This window comes from Sturnira hondurensis, unplaced genomic scaffold (genome assembly GCF_014824575.4).
Source record: "Sturnira hondurensis isolate 20B ecotype Veracruz unplaced genomic scaffold, ASM1482457v3 Scaffold0020119, whole genome shotgun sequence".
NCBI classification, from domain to species: domain Eukaryota; kingdom Metazoa; phylum Chordata; class Mammalia; order Chiroptera; family Phyllostomidae; genus Sturnira; species Sturnira hondurensis.
The window spans coordinates 5,517,677-5,538,487 of NW_028092750.1; the positions used below are offsets into that span (position 1 = coordinate 5,517,677).

General features: G+C 51.6%; 1 protein-coding gene and 1 long non-coding RNA gene across 8 annotated transcripts in view; both read left to right on the top strand.

Annotated features, from left to right (window-relative positions):
• Positions 1-10,859, top strand: part of UNC13A (unc-13 homolog A) — a 55,526-nt gene extending 44,667 nt beyond the window's left edge. For 2 of the 7 annotated variants that reach the window (XM_037028734.1, XM_037028735.1), the window contains exons 38-45: positions 960-989; positions 2,373-2,429; positions 2,814-2,894; positions 3,774-3,921; positions 5,028-5,084; positions 7,705-7,797; positions 8,705-8,864; positions 10,408-10,859. In XM_037028734.1, coding sequence (XP_036884629.1) covers positions 960-989; positions 2,373-2,429; positions 2,814-2,894; positions 3,774-3,921; positions 5,028-5,084; positions 7,705-7,797; positions 8,705-8,864; positions 10,408-10,708 — 927 coding nt within the window. In that variant the 3' untranslated portion in view covers positions 10,709-10,859. Of the gene's footprint in view, positions 1-959; positions 990-2,372; positions 2,430-2,813; positions 2,895-3,773; positions 3,922-4,117; positions 5,003-5,027; positions 5,085-7,704; positions 7,798-8,704; positions 8,865-10,407 lie in introns of those variants that run through there. The other 5 variants (XM_037028736.1, XM_037028740.1, XM_037028737.1 and 2 more) reach the window with 4 other exon arrangements.
• A 6-nt stretch (positions 10,860-10,865) lies between these two features.
• LOC118975080 (uncharacterized) lies at positions 10,866-13,140 on the top strand. Its single transcript, XR_005064002.1, has 2 exons — positions 10,866-10,987; positions 12,460-13,140. It is a non-coding gene; the product is annotated as an uncharacterized LOC118975080 (long non-coding RNA).
• The last annotated feature ends 7,671 nt before the right edge of the window (positions 13,141-20,811 follow it).

A 20,811-nucleotide genomic window follows, 5' to 3' on the forward strand; every position in this document is an offset into this window, starting at 1 on the left:
GTGTGTGTGCACGTGCAAGCTGACGTGTGCACGTGCGGCTCCTGCCCTCTCAGGACAGCACACAAGGAGCTTGCCCCTGGCCTGCTCTCAGCTGAAATTCTGTGGCTTCAAGAAGGGCCCAGACACTGAACCATTGCCCTGGGCTGAGACATGCATTGTTTTTTATGCAGATTTTTGTGTGCTAATGGTTGTGTACTGTAAAGAGATGGGAGCTGTAGCAACACACAAACAGTTGCCATTGCTGTGCACTTGTGTGGGACCTCTCACACCTGTGTGCACACAAGTCAGGTCTCCACTTTATGAATGTGGATTGTGGGACTTCCCTACTCACCCAGCCACGTTCAAGGTGCCAGGCACCATACACATGCATGTGCATCTGTGGGAGGGGGTGATGGTGTGGGGGTGGGGATGATTGTGCACACACGTGCAAGTATTTAAGAATGCACATGTATATTTTAGCATTTGAATTCTGCCAGTGTGTGTCTTTGTATGTCAACCTGGGTGTGTGTGTGCATAAACTTTCTGCACACTCATGGATGTGCCTGAGTGTCCCTGTGTTGAGCAAACTTGTGATACCTGTTAGCATGTTTCTTTTAGAGTCAGGCCTGCCGGGATAAGGTCTTGGGAGTTGGGAGACAATAGGCCTCAAGCTCTGTCTCTCCTCCCCTTCCCCAAGGTGCCCCATCCTGGGGCAAGTAGACTATGGGATGGGACATCTGTGTTAGGCGATGGGCTGGTTCTAGGCTCTTGGCATGGCAGTCAGGAGCCTGGCCCCAAGCCCCCACGGAGGGACAAGAGAAAGTGCTTAGCTGGGGAGGGAGCTCACCATTAGACCCAGGAACTGGGAGGGAGCTCTTGGGCTGAGGGGTGGGACTATGCTTTGAGGGGGCAGGGAAATCCCACTGACTATCCTCCCAGCCAGCACCTGAACTCTGACCTCCACCTGATTTTCTTCACAGGGCAGGGCGAAACTGCCAAGCCACTCAGATGTAAGACCGACCCCTCACTGTCTGTCTGGCTCCTCCCCACCCCCCACCCCACCCCCTGCCTCCTTCCACCCCTGTGGTCTGTGCCGTCTGGGGTCTTTCTGTGAACCCATCTGTCGGTCTCTTCTTCCTCTGTCTGTCTGGCTTGCTTGTGAGGGGTGGCAGGTGGGGGCCCAGCAGGCAGGGAGGAGGGGTGGCAAGGGAAACTGAGGCTCAAGCAGCTGGTCTCCTGAGTAACTGTGCCTCACTACAGCCTTGGGGAATCACAGACCAGGAATAAGGGAGTGAGGACAGCCAGAATGGTGGTAGCACAAGTAGTTGCCTCCGTGGGTCAGCTGGTAGACCGTCCGTGGTAATTAGCTCTACATCTCCTAGCTGTGAGTGGCTCCCTCCCTGCCCAGGACCCCAGACTGGCTCAGGACCCAGTAATGCAGGGCTCATTCCACTGATACTCAGCCCCACCCCATCCTCCAAGGGGTGCTCATGTAAGCCAGGGGAAGAAACTGAGGCCTGGAAAGGGCCTGGGATACACCTCAGGTCACCCAGCACAGTGATGGAGGAGTCAGGACATGGGACTTCCAGGCCTGGACCCTGTCTCCCCCAGCACTGCCCGTAACCTTTAGATCAAGTGCTAGTAGCAATAACCATTGAAGAAAGACACAGTCACAGCTAAACTTCAAAGTGGATATGATTTCCCTCATCTAGATGGCAAAACTAAGCCTCAGAGAGGTTAAGTGACTTGCCCAGGGCCACACAGCAGAGCTGATATTTGAACCCAGGCCCACTCAGCTTGTTGGGACAATAACCAGGACACCATCTTGACAGTGTCTGGGGAGGGGGGGGAAGGGTAATGAGGTGTGTGTTGTTGGGAAAGATTGTTCTTTTAATAGATCAGACTAACAGACCCCCCAGATTACTGGGGAATGCCTCCCACAGAGGGAATTGTCCTGTGAGTAGTGGGGGTTTCACTAGAGCCCATCCCATGGTTTCCTCAAGACCCTCTGACTTTGGGCTGGCAAGGCCCACCCACACCTACAAACACCATCTGGAGCTCCCCCCACCCACCGCCCCTCACAGCTCCTCCCCTTCTCTCTCTCTCTCTCTCTCTCTCTCTCTCTCTGTTTCTCTTCTCTGTCCCCAAAACCTGGGGTCCTGGTGGAGGTGGGAGGGTGGATAACATCCCCATCGGACAGGGATTTCTGGGGACAAAGTCACCACCTCTCAGCACTTCCTGGGAGGCTCCAGACCTGTCTCCAGGACACACCTATTGCCTTGCCCAGAGCCTTTGGACAAGAACCAAGATGTCCAGGGCTAAGGTGTCAGCAGGGGCTTGGGGACTGGGCTGGACCCCCTCCCTCACCAGGCTGTGTCTGTTGCTACCCACAGGGAACCCAGATGATCTTCAATGCAGCCAAGGAGCTGGGGCAACTGTCTAAGCTCAAGGTGAGGCCAGGGGTGGGGGCAGGGAATCAGGGAGGATTCCTTGGGGAGAAGCCTCAGAACGGTGACGTGCTTTGCAGGTTCATGGGGCAGGAATACTACTCAGACTGGCTTAAGCACGATTTATCTGTTCTGGTGTATTGGAAAGATGTACATGGTTCAACTTCAGATGTAGATTGATCTTGCAAGGGTGCAAATAATTTAGTCAACAATATTTATTGAGCACCTGCTGTGTGCCAGTTACTTGCTGGGTGCTGGGGACACCATGATGAAAAGGCAGACCCACTATCTAATTCCTCACAGTTTTATAAGGATTCTACCATAGATTGGCAGATTCCTAATGAAGGGCTTGCTCCACCCACCTGGCCCTTCTCTTCATCCATCCAGGACCACATGGTACGAGAGGAAGCCAAGAGCTTGACCCCAAAACAGTGTGCAGTCGTCGAGCTGGCCCTGGACACCATCAAGGTGAGATGCTCCACCCATACCTATACCAGGTGGGGCAGGCTGAAGGTGTGGCTGACCTGGACATGGACCTAGGTTGGAACCCACCTTAACTCATTCAATTTATAAACACTACCCTCTGGCAAGGCCCAGAGGAGCCCCAGGCTGGGGGGCACAGGTGGGTACAGACGTCCCCAGCCCTGTGGGGTCAGAGTGTGGTAGAGGGAAGGATAGAAGATGGGGTAGCCCAGGGAGGGGGCAGCAAGGACTTTGTGGAAGAAGGCATGTGGAAGGTGGGTTTTGAGGAATGCATAGGAGTTCACAAGGCAAAGCTAACAGCGTTCTAGGCCCAGCCCATGCAAGAATGTGGAGGGATGAAAGGGGCTGTGGTCTCCATGAAATGAAAAGCATGAAAACTACTCTGAAAAAAATGTTTTGTTGAAATGGAGTTGGGCAACATATTAAAGAGCAGGGGTCATGGAAGGCTCCTTGAAACCTTGATCAAAGAGAGACAAGGAGCCAGGTAAGACTAAGGGCCAGGGTAGGGGCAGAGAGGGCCTCACCACCAGCGAGCATAGTAAGTGCAAAGGCCCTGAGGCAGGCTTGTTCTAGGGAAGACAGCTCGAGAGAAGGCAGGGGTGTTGCCTGGTTAGAGCCACAATGGGCCGAGTGAGGGGTTGGAGGCATGAGTGTTATTCTGAGAGTGTTGGGAGCCCACTAGAGGGTCTGGGGCAGCAGTGAAGGTAGGTAGCAGCAGCACTAGACTTGGGTGTTTTGGAGACCACCAGATCACCCCTCCATCACTGCAGAGGGCAGAGGGATGGAGGACAGAGCGTGGGGGCCCACCACAATGAGTTGACAGGGGTGCCCTCTGGCCTCACCTTCCCCACCCTGTGCCCACAGCAATACTTCCACGCGGGCGGTGTGGGCCTCAAGAAGACCTTCTTGGAGAAGAGCCCAGACCTGCAGTCCCTGCGCTACGCCCTGTCCCTCTACACGCAGGCCACTGACCTGCTCATTAAGACCTTCGTGCAGACACAGGCAGCCCAGGGTAAGGGGCCCTAGGGCAGCACCAGGCGAACACCCACCCTCCCACAGGGCAGCCTAGCCCAGCCACGAGTTGCCAGTGGCCTATCTCTTCTGTGATATCACGGCAAATTAACAGCTCCTTGGCGCTTGTGAACTGCTTGATGTCACCGACCAATGAAATCCACAGCTTGTGGGGGTGGGATCTCTTATATCACCAGGCCAGGAGATGATTGACGTCTGGGAAAATCTGTGACATCATAGGACCAGGAGGTGATTGAAAGCTCTGGGGAGGGACCTCTGATGTCAAAGACCAAGGTGATTGACAGATTCTAGGGGCGCGACCTGAACACAAGGTTGACAGCTTTGGGGGCGGGATCTCTACAGTGGGGGGCGTCTAAAGTGATTGACAGCTCTGGCATGGGCGGGACTTCTGACTTCCGGGTGGCTGCTGAGTGATTGGCAGCTGCAGGGAAGGGACCTCTGGATGAAAGGTTGAAGGGGAGGAGGGGACTTCTGTATTGTCTGGGGCTGAGGAATGATTGACAACCCCAGGGATGGGTAGGACCCCACTAGAGAGGTTGTAGGGAGAGGAAGTTCCCATTTCTTTAATTCTCTCTTCTCTTGCCTGTCTCCAGTCCCTCTCTGAGTTCGCACACCGCAGTTGGGGCTGGGGGATACAACTAGTTCCCCTCCCCAGGGACCCCCCCCCCCACTTTTCAAAATGGCTCTAATTGTGCGAACAAGGGAGAGAACTTTGGCCGCTGACCCAGACTGAAGTCCAGCAGTGGAGGGAATGGCTAGGGTGGAGGGAGCAAAGCCCTATGGGTCCGGGGGCACCTTTCCCCACCCCAGTCAGCCCTGGCCCTCCCTGGACGTCAGGCCTCTACGTTCAGCTTCGTGCCCAGTCCACACTGCTGCTTTTGATGTCCCTGGTGTCCCCCGGTGTGGGAAGCTGTCCATCTGTCCGTCTGCAGCTGACGTTTCTCTCTCTCTTGTCTCTCCTCCCTCTCACTCGCCGCCCCCTCCACGCCTCCCTTGCTCACCCCACGCACACTCGCCCTCCATCTTCGCCCCCGGATTGCTCGTCTCTGCCCCCTTCCCTCCTTTCTCCCCCTCCCCCCCGATTAGTCCATGGTGGAAAAGGGACTAGGTTTACCCTTAGTGAAGACATTTATCCTGAGAAGGGTACGTGCCTCCGCCGCCCGCCCGCGCCCGGTGCCCGGTGCCTGGTGCCTGCGCCCTTCCCAGCCCCGGCTAGTAAAAGGCCCGTCCTTCCACCTCCACGCCCCGGGCCACCTCTGGGCTGGATCGGCTATGGGGACCAAGGTGGACAAGGGGGAAGGACGGCTTGCTGGTTCCACGTGGGGAAGGAGAAGCGATTTAAGTTGGCATCCATTTCTCCCTAAGTGTATCTCTTAAGCCAGATCCCAGCTCTGCCACTCAGTGGCTGGGCACCCAGGGCAAGGGACAGCACCCCTGAGCCTCATTTTTGTCATCTCTAAACTGGAGACAGTCAAGGATCTTCATAGGATGTGATGAATTAAATTTAGGGCAGTTTCTGACATTTAATAGCTCATAGCAATGTGTAGTTGTTGTTGTGGTTGTTATACTTGCTCTCACTTTTCCTAGCATAGGAAACTTTTTTTCAGGTTCTAACTATGAACGAACCCTTGTGCCAAACACTTCTCAAGGATTCTTACAGATTCCTTCCAGCTGCCCTGCAAGGGGGTCCATCAGTCTATAAATGAGGACCCTGAGTCACAAAGGAGAAACCACTAGCCCAGGAACCTTCCCCTGTGGGGGAAGCCAAGGCTTGTGGGGGGAGGGAGGTGTTGAGAGAAGCACAGAGAGGCCCAGAAATGACCCTTCCTCTTGGAGCCAGCAAACCACGGGAGGGGAGTGCACAGCACTGCCCCCTCCCCCTTCTTACTAGCTTTGGCCTTGGTCTGACCCCTCACCTCTCCCACCACCATCTGACTCCCCTCTGGCACCCTAATTCTGGCCCGGATTGAGCTTGCAATGAAGCATCAGCCTGGGGGGGGGAAGGTGAGGCTGAGCATGTGACTGGTGGGGGGAGGATGGGGTGAGAGCCTGAAATGATAAGGAAAGTGGCCTGGGGTAGCAGTGAAGATGGGGGTGCACGCCCCAGTACTGGGGTGCTGGGGGTCTGCAGGCTTCTATGCCCCCTGAGCCTCAGTCACTTCCTTCCCCAAGCAAGTGACCTGGAATTAACCTTGGACTGACCCATTCTCCTTCCCCACCCCCACTCCCAATTTTCCTCCTGTTCCTCCCCCATGCATGGGGTGCTCCAGGGTGGGGTGCTTCCTGGGGGGTCAAGGAGGGGCCTGGTTGGGCGTGCTGGCAGTCACAGGTCCCCAGGCCCTACAGGATGCCCTTCTCAAAGTCACAGAGGGAGGGAGTGATGGGGACAGAACTTTTTAAGCTGCCCTTCAATGATCCTCAGCAAAACCAATCAGGATGCTTATGCTGGCCAGACACAGAAGCGCACCTCACACTGACTCAAGCAGAGAAATTTGTTAGCTGTGGAACTAAAAGATTAGGGGTTTGTTAGTATCAGGAATAGCTGGATCCAGAGTCTTTGACAATGCCAGTGGTCACTGGTCTCTTCTGAGACCTCTGTTGGGTAGCCTCTCCCCTCATGGGGCAGAAACAGCCTTGGCAGCTTAGCATCAGAGAGACAGAAAGATCTTCTCTTAACACTTACAGCCAAAGCCCCAGAGCCAACTCCTACTGGCCCGGCTTGAGTCACATGACCATCCCTCAGCCAATCAGTGCAGCATGGGCAAGGAATGCTCTGTTTGGGGAGCCACAAGGTCTGCATTGAGGGTGGGAGTATTTCTCAGTGGAAGCCTGGCATTGTTGATTAGAAGAGGGATGGTGTGGGGGCAGGGAAAATAAAAGGAAGTCCCTGTGGTTGGAGCAGAGTTAGCAAGTGTCAGAGTGGAGGGAAGTGAGGCAATAGAGGTAATAGCAAGATATATCAGGAGGGACATTGCAGGTCACAAAAAGGACTTGATTACTTCCAGGTGACATGGGAGGGTTTTGAACGAAGAAGGGATGTGATCTAACTTAATGGGGTTTCTCTCTGGCGTATTGAGAGCAGCTCAGAGGAGGATGCAGGAAGACAGGGAGGGGTCTACTGCAATGGTCCAGGAGTGTGATGAGGGGGGCTGGGCCAGGACGAAGACTGGAGGCTGGAGGGTAGGTGACACGCTGGACGTACTTTGAAGGTAGAGCTGGTGGGCTCTTCTAATGTTCCAGTACTTAGGGAGGAACTGAAGACAAGGAAGGGGGTTAAGGCCTAGGGTACAGGATACCCCAACAGTTTGAGAATTGACAGAGGAGGAGGAAGTGAAAAAAGAGGGTAAGGAGTGACTAGTGTGTAGGATGAGAACTCAGAGAGTGTGGCATGGTTGTAGCCAAGAGGAGAAACTAAGGCAGAGGAAGCCAGAGTGTTGGATGCTGCTGAGATGATGTATTAGACGAAGACTGAGTTTTGACCTCACGATGGTCAGTCGAAAGACAAAAATGGAGAGCAGTCACATTAGGCTCAGAGAAGTTCAGAGATCTACCTGAGATCACAGAGCAAGGCAGTGAAAGGCCTGAGCCCTGGATTCTTGACTCCCCAACAGCACCTACCACCCCAGCCAATCCTTGGTGCCACCCTGTCACGGCTGTTGACCTGGTGCTGCCAGCACGTGGTAGGTGGGAGGCAGTCCAAGTCCCTTCTGGTGGGTGGGAAAGAATGGAGCTGACACCAAGCGTCCTCCCCTGCCCCACCCAGGCTCTGGTGTGGAAGACCCTGTAGGTGAAGTCTCCCTCCATGTTGAGCTCTTCACTCATCCAGGAACCGGTGAACACAAGGTCACAGTGAAAGGTGAGCAGCCTGAGATGGGAGGGGGAGTGCCTCAGCCAGGATGTACTAGATTCTTAAACAGAAACCAAACTCTTGGCTCTAGCAAGAAAAACTTTTTCCATCGAAAAAGAAAGTTGATAAAACTGAAAATTCCAGAAGTAAACACCTTCAGGCATGGCTGAATCCAGGGGTACAAAGTGTTACAGGAATCATTTCTTCTTTTTCCATCTCTCAGCTCTGCTATTCTTTCATTGGCTTTTATTTGTGTAAATTAGAACACAGGTAGGGCTATTTTAGCCAAAGCCCAGAGTAACAGTGGCTTAAACAGATAGAATACATTTTTCTCTAAGGTGACTCCCAATGACAATCAGCCCAGAGCTGAAGCTGAGACATCACAGGATTAGGGATCCATCCAGGTCTCTGCCATCTTTGGGGCACTTTCATCCCTCATGTACCGTATTTTTGGACTATAAGATGCACCCCCCAAATTTGGGAGGAAATGGGGGTTGGTCTTATAGTCCAAGTGTTGCTTTATGTTTACATTGGTGAAATAATGTGTTCTTTGTTATTAAATAGTTTACCACATTTTTTGCTCCAAACTTTTTTTCCTATTTTCCTCTAAAACCTAGGTGTGTCTTATGATTCGAGAAAAACTGTTATTTTCCTCCTCTATAGGGTCCCAAAGAACTCTGGCTGACCAGTATCCTAACCTGCAGCTGGAGGAAAAAGTTTAAGGCATTTTCCCTTTTAAGCCACAAGAAAGTTGTACAGTCCCTTTCTCTCACATCTCATTGGCCAGAGCTTAGTCACATAGCCACACTTAGCTTCAGAAGCATGCTGGGAAATGTAGTCCTAAAGACAGGCTCTGAAAACCACAACCCTATTATGAGGGAATCTGACCAATCTTCCCCTCCTCTTCTTCCAATAGTGGTGGCTGCCAATGACCTCAAGTGGCAGACTTCTGGCATTTTCCGTCCATTCATTGAGGTCAACATCATTGGGCCCCATCTCAGTGACAAGAAACGCAAGTTTGCGACCAAATCCAAGAACAACAGCTGGGCTCCCAAGTACAATGAGAGCTTCCAGTTGTGAGTCTGCGGAGCTCTGGGGAGCAGGCATTTGCTGGGTTAATTCAGCCCACTAGGCAGGAGGGATGTCTGATGAGCCAGTGGTTCCTGGTTGCAGGAATGAGAGGGGGACACCAGAATGGAGTTGACTACCTTGGGGGCAGGCAGGTCTGGGGGAGTGGCATCAAATGTGATATAACATCATGACAAGGGCTTGGGAAGGTGAGGGGAAGTGTGGGCAGAGGGATGTGTTGGTCAGGGCCATTTCTGGGGCTGGAGACTCTAGTAAAGGTGCTTGTGGGGTCATGATGCGTGCGGGAAGAGATGTGGGAGACGAGGATTCATGGAGTCAGCAGTGAGTCTTGTCAGGTCTGTTGGGGCAGATCATCTGAGGGGTCTGCTGCCGGGGACAGGAGTGGAGTGTAGCTTGGTTCAAGGTATGGGGGTGCATGTTATTGAGGTGTGTGGGGTCACATCTGGATAGGCTTCCTGGTCAGCAGCTGTGAGCTTGGTCAAGGCATCAGGCATCTAGAGAGCACAGACCCTGGGGGCCATAAATAAATCTGATCAGGGTGTACAGAGGGCATGGAGTTACATGGATGGATTTTTGGGTGAGGTGTGAACCTCATAGGGCAGGGAAATGTTGGGGGCTGTTCTTGGAGGACAGAAGTGCAGAAGGCATCAGAGCTGGGGAGAGGTAGGGGCTCCTGAAGGACCACCCTTAGAAGAGGGCCAGAGGACTTTGGAGTAATAATAAGTCACCTGACACAATGCTTAGGAGCAAGAACAGGTCTGAAGGGGGGCATATGCCTCCTGGGGTGGGCTGGAATACTTAAGGGCTATGAGTGAAGCCTGAGAGGAGGATGTGGAAGAGTGGTGTGAGTTTGGCCAAGCTGAGGGGCCCTTGATCGGCTTGTGTCAGGGCAAGTCGCATGAGCAGCAGGATCCCAGCTTCACTAGGGATGGAGCCTCAGGGCAGGGGGAGTTGTGGTGAGACATCAGGCAGGAGCAGGTCTGGAGAGCATCTTGGAGATAAAAGGAGTCAGCTAGGGAGCATGGGGAGGGGCCACATCAAGAGGAGAAAACTGTTCAGGTGGGAGCTTGGTGGGGAGCTTCTGGGTGTAACAGCTGGCGCAGCAGGTTAGTGAGGGCAGCAGCTCAGCGGATTAAAGGTGTGGATGTCGGTTATCACAGTGGTGGAAGCATGGCCTAGCCAGGGGGTTCTGGGGTAAGGATTACCTGTGGTAGGAACATGATTTGGCCAGGCTGGTAGGGTGTTGTTGGATGTAGAGCAGAACGAAGGGAAGAGAGACATGACAGGGACATTCCTTGGTGGAGGTGGTGTCAGCTGATGTGGACATGACCCTGTGAAGGGCTGTGGGGCCAGTCATTTGAGGCAGGGGCTGGCAGGCCTAGAGTTAGGAGGGTATGAAAATGGAAGGATTGCACATAGGTGTTGCTGGGCATGGTAGACTGGGCCACTTGGCTGGACAGGTGGGAGGGGCTAGTGTGGGGCGGGGCTGGCCGGTGCGTGGGACCTACCCTGGTTTCTTGCTCTCCGCAGCACGCTGAGTGCGGAAGCGGGCCCTGAGTGCTATGAGCTGCAGGTGTGCGTCAAAGACTACTGCTTTGCTCGTGAGGACCGCACAGTGGGGCTGGCCGTGCTGCAGTTACGTGAGCTGGTCCAGCGCGGGAGCGTCGCTTGCTGGTTGCCCCTCGGCCGACGCATCCACATGGACGACACGGGCCTCACGGTGCTGCGTATCCTATCGCAGCGCAGCAACGACGAAGTAGCCAAGGAGTTCGTCAAGCTCAAGTCGGACACGCGCTCTGCTGAGGAAGGCGGTGCTGCGCCTGCGCCCTAGCGCTGGGAGCATGCATGTGGGCAGCACTGCGCCTGTGCAGGGAAGGCGGGGCGGGACCTTTCTGAGTGCAAGTCTCCGGTTCTGCGCAGGGGGCGATCTGCACCTGCGCCCTTGGCTTAGCTTCTTGCTCTGGGGACTTGTGAATGGGTGATGCTCCGCCCCCTCGGGAGGCCATGCGCTAGGGCGCGGGGAAGGAAAAAGCCACATCGCCTCCTTGAAGCAATGCCCGCAGCGCCTACGCTAGGATGGGAGAATCCCGCCCCTTATGGAGGAGGCCAGGTCCCTCGGCTCTGGTCCCCTGCCTCCTGTCCCATGGAAAAGCCATAAGATGGGTCCCCAACCCCTGGGGCTCAAGACCAATTGCCAAGTATGGAACTCTAAGCTCCCTCGAGGGGCAGGCCCTGGGCAAGGTGTGGGGGTGGTCTGGGGTGGTGTTAGGGGCTGGAGGGACTAGGACAGTAGCTGGAGGGACTCGGAATACCCGAGTCCCTTTTTATGTTCGTGCAAAAAATAAACAGGGGAGAGGGCCTAAGATGGGATTTCAAAAGCACATGCGCCCTTGGGCGCCCAAACCCTGGGGGCCCAGGGAACGGCTCTGGGGCACCCTCATTAACCTATGGGTTTTTTTCACCTCAATCCCACTTGGCCATGCCTAGTCCTCATATCATAGAGTTCAGTTCACCCAGTTGACAGATGGCTAAACTGAGGCCCCGAGAGTTGCTGTGAGTCCCAATGCCATGCCTTGGCCCCACTCCCTTTGTCCTGTGTGCCACATCCAAGGGTGGGCTGAGATCAGATGACCCAACAGTGCTCCCAATTGCTGCTAACCCCCTATAGGGGACCTCCCTCAACCATACAAGAGATTGGGGCCTTGGGCCAAGGGTCCTACTGTCCCCTCTCACCTCTGGCTGCCCTCAGCCCTTTCCACTAGGACGCTATGGGGGTTCCCTGAGAACTCTTGACCTCCCCTCAACAATAAGTAAGGATTTGGGATTCCCTGGACCCAGACCCACCCCCCATTTCTTCCTCTCCCGGAATTCTCCAGACAGGAAAGAACAGGAAGAGACCAGAAACTCTAGAGGGGAGGACGTAGGGTTCTCCAGCACCACCCCAGGCATGTGCTTTGGAAGTTGCCTCCCTCTTTTCCATGGGAACTCTCTCATCCCTTAAAACTCATCACAAGTATCTCCTCCGGCAGAAAATTGTCACTGCTCCCCTCAGGGCTTCCCCACTCTCTGTCCTAGGAGCCATGGGACTGGAGGTATCTGTGACAGTCTGTTTTCCCCAGACTTTGGTCTGAGGCCTCTCAAGGCCCACACAGGCGGAGCACAGAGGAAACAGTATGGATTGATTATGTCATGGGAGACATCTCTGTACACACGCATCCACATGCATTATCTGTCCATGACCATCCCTGTCAGCCTTCCCTTCCCACACAGATCTGAGCACAAAGGAGGTATTCCAGCCACACTGTGACAGAGTCACAAGACAGGAGAGAGGACAAGAAAGGACATGGAAGAGACAGGAGACGCATCCAAGAAGCTGAAAGGATTTGAAATCAGGAAGTTTCAGTACTGGAACAACAACGCTCAAAGAGAGCAGGGCTTTCCCTAAGGCCACCCAGCAAGTGTATGCCATGCCGGACCTGGGATGACACCTCTAAGCTTTTGCCGCCTCACCTGGGGTGGCCAGGATTCTGAACCCTGCTGGGGTCTCAGGGTTGCCACGGGCCTGTGAGGAACTGGCCCCAGTTTTCCATGCGTCATGGAAAGAATGAAGTAGAGTGGGCCCCTGGTGAAGTAGAGGAGTGTGACATTGAGGATCATCTTTGACAGAGCCAGTCCCCTCCCCAGGAGAGCCAGAGGCAGAATAAGCACACCAACAAAAAGAGAAGGAGGGAGAGAGAAGATAAGAAATCGGGAGAGTTTGATCACACCTCAATGGGAACAGAGACCATGAGATGGAGAGACTCAGAGATGGAGAGGGACAGGAGAAATGGCAAAATTGGGGACCTAGAAGGAAGAGGGACCCATTCTGGCTGTCACTAGTCTCACCTAGAAGGATTTACCCAAAATGAGGAGGTACCTGGCCATGTCCCCAATCCCTCTGACCCAGGCACCAGAGCCTGAAACCTCACCATGCCCCCATCAGAGATGCAAAAAATACTTAACACCCAACTAGAAATCCTTGGGACCTCAGAGACCTTACTGTCCCTGACCCCCACCCCTGCGCTGTCCATCTTACAGATGGGGACACTGAGGGAGGGGCAGAGCAGGGACATCCTGGAGTCACCCCAGACTCTGCTGTCTGGGTGCAGAGGAACTGGCTGGGGACCTGGTTTGTAGCACCACCCCATCTGTCCCCTGAACATCCTTTCCTATGAACTGTTAGGGACCAAAGTCATCTTTGCTGACGTGTTGCTTTTTTTTTTTTTAGAAAGAAATCAAGTTGACAGTGTTGAGTAAGACCCACTCCCATCCCCTCACCACTACCCAGCCATAGTGGCTCTTTCGAGGCACAGGTCACAGGCGTCGGGTTCCCCACGCATCCCCAGCCACACAATGGGGTGCGCTCAGGCCCCACCCCTGGCCCTGCCCCTCCGACCTTGAAACCTGCCACCTGGTCCAGAGAGGTTCTTCCTCTCCATACCTTTCCCTCAGCATGTGAGTGCAGATGTGAAGCCAAAACACTTTTAGTTCCATCCCATCAGCCCAGCACCTGCACAAGTGCCCCCATTTCTCTGTAAATATGTGACTTGGAACAAACGTTTAAAACTATGGAAAGTGGTCATGAATGCATGATGTTGAGATGTTTTGCACTATTCTGACTTTTTGGTCTCTGTAAAAATATTTTATTAACAGCAAATATTAAAAAAGAAAAAAGAAAAAGCACCCAGCTTCAGATCCATGGTGGTGGCTTTGCCTTCCCGGAAATGCACAAATACTCACCTAGCACTTGCTATGTGCAGACTTGAACATGCTTTCTGCCCACAAACCGACCTATCCACAAGTAACATTGCCCCAGTTCACAGAGCAGGAAAACAGTCCCAGAAAGGGTGAGATGTTTGTGGAAGGGGTGGAGTCAGAACGTGAATCCGGGACAAAGAGCAGCGGGTGCTCTTAGCTCAAACAAAGAAGAATGAAAAAGCAGGGTGGGAAGGGGTGGGAAAAAAAGAATGAAAAAGCGAGGGGCACTCCCCCCAAATCCGTGTCTGGGGTTTTTCATTTTGTTTTGTTTGGATGCAGCAGATGAGAACCTCATTTCATTAACTTGGAGATGCAAAGGATGGAAACTTCATTTTTCTACAGCGAAATTTAATTTCTGTTTTGATCTTCCATCCCACCAGGGAGCAGAAACTGAGTCTCACTCAGCTCAGGGTTTCACAGTAAATTCGGGGACTCTCCTCTGAAGATCTGGGCTGTTTCTGTATTACAGTGGCCAGAGCCATGCCATGGGATCCACCACTGGGAGTGAGTTCCATGAGTACTTTCAGTTGCAAATAAAAGCAAAAAGGGCTAAAAGTGGAACAATAGCGGCTAAACCAGAGGGGTCACGTATGACTAAGCAATTCCACTCCGAAGACTTGCATGTGGGCAGAAAACCTGGGAACAGCCTCAGTGTCAAGGTATTTTCACACAAGAATATTATACAGCCATAAAAATAAATGAACTGCCCTGGCTGGTGTAGCTCAGTGGATTGAGCGCGGGCCTGCGAACCAGACGATTGCGGTTCGATTCCCAGTCAGGGCACATGCCTGGGTTGCAGGCCACTTCCTGGCAGGGGCCAGTTCCCAGCAGGGGATGCACAGGAAGCAACCATACATTGATGTTTCTCTTCCTCTCCCCTTCCCCTCTAAAGATAGATAAATAAATATATTTTTTTAAGTTTTTAAAAAATAAATAAAATAAATGAACTATAGCCCTGGCTAGCATAGCTCAGTGGATTGAGTGCTGGCCTGTGAACCACAGGGTCACCGGTTTGATTCCCAGTCAGGGCACATGCCTGGGTTGCAGGCCGGGTCCCAGGTGTTGGGGGAGCATGAGAGCAACCGCACGTTGATGTTTCTCTTTCTCTTTCTTCCTCCCTCCCTTCATCTCCCTCTAAAAATAAATACATAGCCCTGGCTGGTGTTGTTCAGCTCCTGCAAACCAATGTCACCAGCTCGATTCCCAGGCAGGACACGTACCTGGGTTACATACAGGTCAGGTCCCCAACAAGGGACCCATGAGAGGCAACTGCACATTGATGTTTCTCTCCCTCTCTTCCCTTCTCTAAAATAAATAAATGAAATCTTTAACAATAAGTAAAATCTTTTTTAAAATTAAAATAAAAATAGATGAACCACAGCTGTTTGCATGATGCCAAGAGGGGCAGCCTGCCAGGGCCCTGCGTGTCCTTGCCTTGGACTGACTGTCCTTGGTGGCTGTGCCAGACCGAAGCCCTTATCTTTCTGCTGAGACCCAGTCGTTTCCCTAGTGAGACACGCGGGCCGCGCAGTGTGACTGCGGTGTAACTACTCACCCCTGGCAGAGGGCAACTGGCTCGTTTGCTGCTCGTGGTCAGCCCTTGGCCCTGTGTCCCTCCGTGTGTAGGGTCTGTCACGCCGCCGGTGGAGCTTGGAGACCGAGGCACCCGCTGCTTGCCCGGCTGTGAGAAACAAACCATCTTGCTCTGACCCTCTGAGTCTCAGCGTTGCACCTGCGGACCAGCAGCAGGTGTGTCTGCACTCTCTGTGAGTGAGGTTCTTCCCCCAACAACTGGCACAAATGAATCTTACGAGTGTGATAGTAAGTGAAAACAGGAAGTCCCAGAAGGTGTCAGAGAACATGACCGCACATTTATAAAGCTCAAAAACTGGCTCTGCATATTTACACCCACAAGATACACCCACAGACATAATTTAAGGATACATAAGTGTGATGAATAAAAAAATAGCCCTGGCCTGGTGGGACAGTTAATTGGAGGGTTGTTTCAAACACCCAAATGTTGCAGGTTCGATTCCCAGTCAGGGCACATACCCAGAATGCAGATTCAATCCCCGGTTGGGGCACATACAGGAGGCAACCAATCGATGTTTCTCTCTCTTTCCGTCTCTCTCCCTTTCTCTCTGTCTGAAATCAATCAGCACATTCTTGGGTGAGGATTAAAAATAAAATGAAAATTTAAAAATAATAATAATCATGAAGCTAAGGATTAAAACATTGAGGATTCCACTTCACACCCATTAGGATGGCTACTATTTTTGTTAAGCGTTAGCAAGGACGTGGAGCCATCAGAACCCTCCTGCACCGTGAATGGGACTGTAAAACAGCGCCGCTGCTGTGGGAAACGGTTTGCAGTGCCTCCAGAATTAAGAATAGAATTACCACGTGACCCGGCAATTCTGCTTCTGGGAAACGATGAAAGCAGAGTATCAAAGAGGCACTTTCACACCCGTGTTCATAGCAGCACTAGTCACAACAGCCAAAAGGTGGAAGCAACCCGAATGTCCCCTGACGAATGAGTGGTAAATGAAATGTGGTTCATCCATACAGTGGAATGTTATTCAGCCTTAAGGAGGAAGGACCTTCTGACACACACTACAGAATGATAAATATTGAAGATGTTATGCTGAGAGAAATAAGCCAGACACAAAAAGACAAATGCTGTGTGATTCCACTTCTGTAAGGTCTGTAGAGGAGTCAGATTCACTGAAACGGAACGTGGAACGAAAGTCGGGGTGGGAGTTAGTGTTTAATGGGGACAGAGTTTCAGTTGGGGGAGATGAATGTTCTGGAATTGGATAGGGCTACTGGTGGAACAACATTAACATACTAAATGCCGTGAGATTGTACACTTGAATATGGATAATTTTATTTTATCTGAACTTGACTTCAATTTAAAAACAACAACGAAAACCCGTGTCTGGCCAGACTTGGTCCATGGACCATAATCTGTCCACCCCTTGGCCTAATCAATTCTTCTTCTGCTTCCTCGCCTCACCTCTCTCAGTGTTAGGCTAACTCCAGCACCATCCTCCTGCTCACCCCACCCTCCACTGTCACCGGAACCCTCAGCCCCAGCCTCGCCCCACTCTCCCATTCTCAACCCCGCCCCTTAATCTACCCTCACCCCACCTCCCTGCGTTCATGCCTTTCCACTAAGCCACGCGCCAGTATCGCCAAGACAACGCCACTCAGTTTCCTGGAGGGTGTAACACAATTATGTGATTCGTGATCTCTGTAAACTTACATCTCATTACGTAATTTGTTACACTGCATAATAATTACTCTGCTCCTAATCCTGCAATTACATATAATAGTTTCTATGATTATGCATCCCACAATTACACAGTTATTCTCACCATCCCCGCACTGTGCAGTAATAAACGAGAAGGAAGTGGTGGGTAGGCAGCAGCCCACGTCCCCACCCAAGCCCTTTCCAGGCGGAGGCTGCAAAGCTGCTGTCACGCTCTCAGACTTCCAGCGTGCCAGGCTCCTGTTTGGGTCCACCAGCAGGGGGCACCAGTGGGACTTTAGAAGAAAGAAGGAACTGTCCTTATCTTGGTTTTTTCTGCCCTTCGCTCTGCCAGCAGCCAACCTTGGTGGGCATTGAAAAGCAGTGTGGATCCTACTCTTTTTTTTAAATATGTTTTATTGATTATACCATTACAGTTGTTCTATTCCCCCCCTTCATTCCCCTCCACCCGCACACTCCCTCCCCCACCATTCTCCCCCCCCCCTTAGCTTATAACCAGGTGTCTCAAGTTCTTTAGATTCTATATTTCCCCCACTATTCTCGCCCTCCCCCTATCTATTTTCTACCTACCATCTCTGCTATTTTCTGTGCCTTCTCCCCCCTTCTCTCCCTCCCACCCCCCTGTTTCTAACCCTCCATGTGTTCTTCATTTCTATGGTTCTACTCCTGATCTAGCTGTCCTCTTGGTTTGCTTTTGTTTTAGGTGTGGTTGTTAATAACTGTGTGTTTGCTGTCCTTTCACTGTTAATATTTTTCATCTTCTTTTTCTTATATAAGTCCCTTTAGCATTTCATATAATAAGGTCTTGGTGATGATGAACTCCTTGAACTTGACCTTATCTGAGAAGCACTTTATCTGTCCTTCCATTCTAAATGAAAGTTTTGCTGGATAAAGCAATCTTGGCTGTAGGTCTTTGGATTTCATGACTTGGAATACTTCTTTCCAGCCCCTTCTTGCCTGGAAGATCTCTTTTGAGAAATCCGCTGACAGTCTGATGGGTGCTCCTTTGTAGGTGACTGTCCCCTTATCCCTTGATGCTTCTAGGATTCTCTCCTTCATTTTAGTCTTGGCTAATGTAATTATGATGTGCCTTGGTGTGTTCCTTCTTGGGTCCAACTTCTTTGGCACTCTCTGAGCTTCCTGGATTTCCTGGAAGTCTATTTCCTTTGCCAGACTGGTGAAGTTCTCCTTTATTATTTGTTCAAATACGTTTTCCACTCGTGGCTGTTTCTTTCCCCCTTCTGGTACCCCTATAATCCAGATGTTGGAACGTTTAAAGATGTCCTGGAGGTTCCTAAGCCTCTCCTCATTTTTTTGAATTCTCATTTCTTCATTCCTTCTGGTGGGATGTTTTGTTCTTCCTTCTGGTCCATTCCATTGATTTGAGTCCCAGTTTCCTTTCCATCACTATTGGTTTCCTGTGCATCTCCCTTCATTTCAATTAGTTTAGCCTTCATATGTTCCTCTAATTTGTGACTATGTTCCTCTAATTTGTGACTATAATCTACCAGTTCTGTGAGCATCCTGATAAATAGTGTCTTGAATTGTGCTTCTGAGAGGCTGGCAATTTCTCGGTCGCTTAGAGTTATTGGCTCTGGGACTTTGAGTTCTTCTTGCACCATCTTTTGGGCTGTTCATGCCTGTTCCGTAGCAGGATCAGAGCCCTAAAGTGTTCACTAGAACAGGGCAACTAAGTCGCTGGGTTGTGACGTTGTATGTGGGGGCGGGGTCAAAGAGGGACAATGGCTTCCTGTCTGCCACCTGCCGCCGCGGCCCCGGCGCCACAGCCACCACCACAGCCACCACCGTCACCAGGCCCACACGTTTTGTTCCACTGCACGCGAGTGTGCCACCGCCATCAGCCCTCCACCACTGGGTTCGCCCCCTGGGGCCTGTGTGGTCCGTCTCACTGCACGCGAATGTGCGACCGCGGTCAGTCTGCCCCACACCCCGACTGGTTCCGGGCTGCCTCCGTGCCTAGGTCAGGGGATCTGTCCTGCCCGACCCAGCTCTGCTGCTGGCTCCGCCTCTCTTACCATCCCCGTTGAAGGTTCGTAGTTGTCGGACTTCCGTATAATTCTGTTTTCTGGTCTTTGGGTGTGTCTTAGTTCTCCAAACCTTTGTTGTGTTCAAACTTGGTTGTGGGAGAAGGCACAGTGTTTCCACCTATGCCTCCATCTTGGCGGAAGTCTCGATCCTATTCTTTTTTTAAATATTTATTTATTTTTAGAGAGATGGGGAGGGAAGGAGAAAGAGTGGGAGAGAAACATCAATGTGTGTTTGCCTCTCATGTGTCCCCTACTGGGGACCTGGTCTGCAACCCAGGCACGTGCCCTGACTGGGAATTGAAGCGGGGACCCTTTGCTTCACAGGCCCGTGCTCAGTCCACTGAGCTACACCAGCCGGGGCTGGATCCTATTCTTGAATCAAAGATGTGGCGTATGTGCCTGAAGCTGGAGGTTTCAAGCGCCCCCCTGACTTCACACCTTCTGTGACTGTGGAGCATCAGTTCCCTCGAAGAGCCAGTTCTACAAAGTCATTCCTATAGGACCAGCTCTGGGCCTGCTCTTCTGTACCAGAACCTCACAAGCGAAGGCCCTGCGTGACACCTGGCTCACTGCATGATTTTATGAATGACATGTTATTAACTCAAAACCACACCCACTTATTCATTCAGTTCAGTCTGTGGCTGCTTTCATGCTACAATGGCAGAACTGAGTCCTTGCAAATTTCCTATATTAACCCCTTTCCTGTTAATAGATCTCAAAGTGGTTTCCCTCTCCTGGCATAACTATGTTATGACACATAATAAATGATGATACATCCATGGAGCCAGACAATTGTAGCTATGTTAAGGGGTGAACGTGGTAGACTATACAGTACACCCATATTTTGTGGTCCAAGAGACCCGTGTCCTATGGTCCAGAACCTGTAAATGTTACTTTCAATGGCATAAAGGAACTTTGTACCTGGGACTAAATTAAGGATCTTGAGATGACACAGAGATTATTCTGGATTATTATATTGGCCCTAAATGTAATCAATCACAAGGGTCCTTACAAGAGGAGTGGAGGAAATGTATATGATGCCCTGGCAGCCTTGGCCAGTGTGGCTCAGTTGGTTGGAACATTGTCCCATAGCTGAGAGGTTGTGGGTTCAATCCCCAGTCCAAGTGCATATGATCCCCAGTCTGGGCTCCTACAATCCTCAGTCCAGGTGCATACAGAAGTCAACCAATCGATGCTTCTCTCTCATCGATGTTTCTCTCTCTCCCTTCCTCTCTATAAGCAATGAAAAAATGTCCTCAGGTGAGGATTTATATAAAAAAAAAAAGAGTAGGTTTGAGAGTGGAAGCAAGAGGTCAGAGTGATGCAGGAAGGGGTCACGAGCCGAGGAACGCCAACAGTCAGTACTCGGGAGCTGGAAAAGGCAGGGATGCCCATTCTCCCCTGGGCCTTCCCAGAGGAGCCGGCCCAGCTGACACCGTGACTACAGCCCAGCAGCAGTGATCTCAGACTTCTGGCCTCCAGAACCATGTGAAAATAAGTGTGCGTTAAGTCACTAAGTTTGTGGGAGTTTGTTTGTGCAGCCACAGCAAGCTAAGACAGTAAGCCAATGGACCAACTGAAGGTTTTTTCCATGAACATGAATCATTTTTCAATTAAAAGTAACATTAAAACAGTATATATGTGGAACATTACAGAAGGAAGAATGCGGCTGTCCTGGAGGGTAAGGGAGAAAAGGAAAGGTCTGAGTTGGATAATTAGATGTGAGGGTGGGGCATTCGAAATGAAATTCAGATTCCCGGGCACCACCAATAAGCTTCTAACCCCTTCAGTCTGGAGGCAGAGGGTGAGAATTTATAT